General features: G+C 31.8%; 1 protein-coding gene across 3 annotated transcripts in view; it reads right to left on the bottom strand.

Annotated features, from left to right (window-relative positions):
• The window catches only part of LOC125033399 (nuclear mitotic apparatus protein 1-like), a 27,032-nt gene that overhangs the window by 19,675 nt on the left and 4,857 nt on the right, over window positions 1-2,500 (bottom strand). For all 3 annotated transcript variants that reach the window (XM_047624871.1, XM_047624872.1, XM_047624873.1), the window contains exons 5-11: window positions 1,755-1,839; window positions 1,509-1,630; window positions 1,122-1,266; window positions 844-947; window positions 498-602; window positions 247-387; window positions 6-132 (exon numbers count right to left, since the gene is read on the bottom strand). In XM_047624871.1, the coding sequence (XP_047480827.1) occupies window positions 6-132; window positions 247-387; window positions 498-602; window positions 844-947; window positions 1,122-1,266; window positions 1,509-1,630; window positions 1,755-1,839 (829 nt within the window). The remainder of the gene's footprint in view (window positions 1-5; window positions 133-246; window positions 388-497; window positions 603-843; window positions 948-1,121; window positions 1,267-1,508; window positions 1,631-1,754; window positions 1,840-2,500) is intronic.

Genomic DNA, 2,500 nt, shown 5'->3' with positions numbered 1-2,500 from the left:
CTTACTTCCATTTGCTGGGGAAGGGGCATCATAGAAATTCATTGGAGATCCCCCTTCAAAAGACTCTTCAATGGTACGATTGGCTGGTCTGTTATTCTCCAAAAGACATTGTTGTAGTTCTTCAAGTTGACTCTAATGGAACAAAAAATTTGGGTATTATATATGATCATTTGCACCTTTCATAGGGAATATGTTCAATTAAACAAAAAAAGTACATGGAAAAATGCTAGGCATAATATTACGAACTTTAAGATCTACTAGTAGAGTTGACTGGGATTCTATTATGCTTTGATTTTCCAGTCCTGCTCTTGAAAGCGTTGAAATCTCCTCCTCCAATCGATCTCTTTCTGCTGTGACAAGCGTATATCTTCTGTGTAAGGATTCTTTCTGCAAGAGCAAGAACACCAAGGAGCTAATACAGATATTCTCTCATATTTGACTTAATCAACTTGCCAAGTTCATTATACAGCAAAGTAAGCCTAGTAGTCTGCACTCACCTTGGTGGATAACTCATCATTTGACTCCAGTAATTTATTAACTGTATCTTGCAATGATGCATTTTCTGTTCTTAGAAGCTCAGACTCTTTTGCTAACCTATGCATCTGAAATTTTAAGATGTTAAAATATATGTATAATTTCTTATAAAAAAAATTACAATTTAAGGTGCATTAAATAATTTCCAAATCCTAATTACAATAAGAAGTACTGCTGCCTCTGCTTTCACTAACAATTCTGTATATATTTTGGAAGGATAAAAATTATAATTTGCTCATGAAGTGTTTAAATTCACATCTCTCAGCATGGCAATCCCTGTGGGCTGAGACTTTAAACTAATTAACCTACCTGTTGCTGCACAAGGTCTTCGCCTGCCATCAGCTTTGTTTCCAGTTCATCTCGGTACTGTTTCTGTTCTCTCACTTCAGACTGACACTTTTCGAGGTCACTAGCTGTTATAATATTAGAATGATGGAATGGAAACTAATGTGTGCACTTGCCTAAATCAATAAATATATAAATGCAAATATTCTCCAAAAAATATAACCCCAAGATCTGATCATATACTTTTTTTTCATAATTTACTATTTTAAATCATAAAAAAAAAAAAAAATGGAAGTACTTACACATCTTGGATAACTTTTTGTGCAACAAGACTGTGTTCACCTCTGCCTCTTGTTTTTCATTTTCCAAACCATGTATTTGTTGTTGCAACTGCTTAACTTCTTTTGTTTTAGCATTTAAAAGTTTTTGCATTCGAAATGGTGGACTCTGGGGGTGACAAATAAATAAATTAATTAATTAATAAATAGATGAAAAATAACTATGGTTATTTATGAATTAAACTCAAATATTAGATATCTCCTAAAATATTCTGGGTATATAATAACAAACTTAAGTGAATAGGCATTGGTTACTCATTAAAATTCCTTACTTCAGAGACTCTCTAAACATTTTGAATGGAGAATAACTAAGAATAAGCATATTACTACAAGTCTCCCTTTTTGGCCTACCTGCACTAAGTCTCGTAACGGTGATGTTGGTGCTGCCTTTGGGGAGCTGGAATAAACGTTTGGAGAGCCCCACGGACCACTGTTTGCAACTGGAGTCTGGCAACGTGCTGACACTTTGCCATCTGTTGAAAAGGAAAAATGCTTTTCAAAAACTAGTTCACGGGATGAAATTATAATTTTCCATTTCTGGCAATTGCTTAAGTTTTATAATTCTTATTGTTCCCTAGGAAAGAATCTTCTGCTTACCGAGTCTTTCTGTACAGAGTATGTTTAGGAACTTTGAGCTCATCCCTGATCCTCTTCTCTGGATTGATTCGATGAGATATTTAAACTGGAAAAAATAGATAAAAATAAACAAACAAATATATAAAATGTGCATAATAAAAGAAACACTTATACTAAGCTGTGACCAGAATTTGACTCTTATATCAAGTTAACATTGTCAAATTAAAGAGAAAATAGGAAGTAATTGAATACATATAATGAAAAGTAAAATTGAAGGATAGGATTTGCATGAGGTATCCGAGGCATCACTTAGTGTCTTTAGTTTTTCCTTTATCTCTAGTTTAACACTTACAGTCCTGCAGGGAAACTTGTATTACTAAACATTTTTGTTATATATATATATATATATATATATATATATATATATATATATATATATATATATATATATAAATTAATTAATTAATTAAAAAACATATATATATATAAAACTGAATTGACCAAAACCATATATGAATTAAAACAAAGATAATACCACTACCACCTAAAATTGCCAAGATTTCAAGTTCCAGGTGTAAAATCCTAAGATTTGGGGGGAAAAACAATGACTGAACCACTGCAGTAACATGCAAACTTTCATAAGCTTTTTTTCACTGCCAAAATAAGATATCTATAATGTCAAACAATTAAATTTTCTTTTTTATGTCAAACTGGGTTTGTCCTATTAAATATCTGGTGTAAAAATGATAACAATCAACAAGCACATT

Source organism: Penaeus chinensis, chromosome 16 (genome assembly GCF_019202785.1).
Source record: "Penaeus chinensis breed Huanghai No. 1 chromosome 16, ASM1920278v2, whole genome shotgun sequence".
Taxonomy (NCBI): Eukaryota; Metazoa; Arthropoda; class Malacostraca; order Decapoda; family Penaeidae; genus Penaeus; species Penaeus chinensis.
Note: the sequence above shows the minus strand (reverse complement) of the source record. Positions and strands in the feature narration are given on the sequence as shown.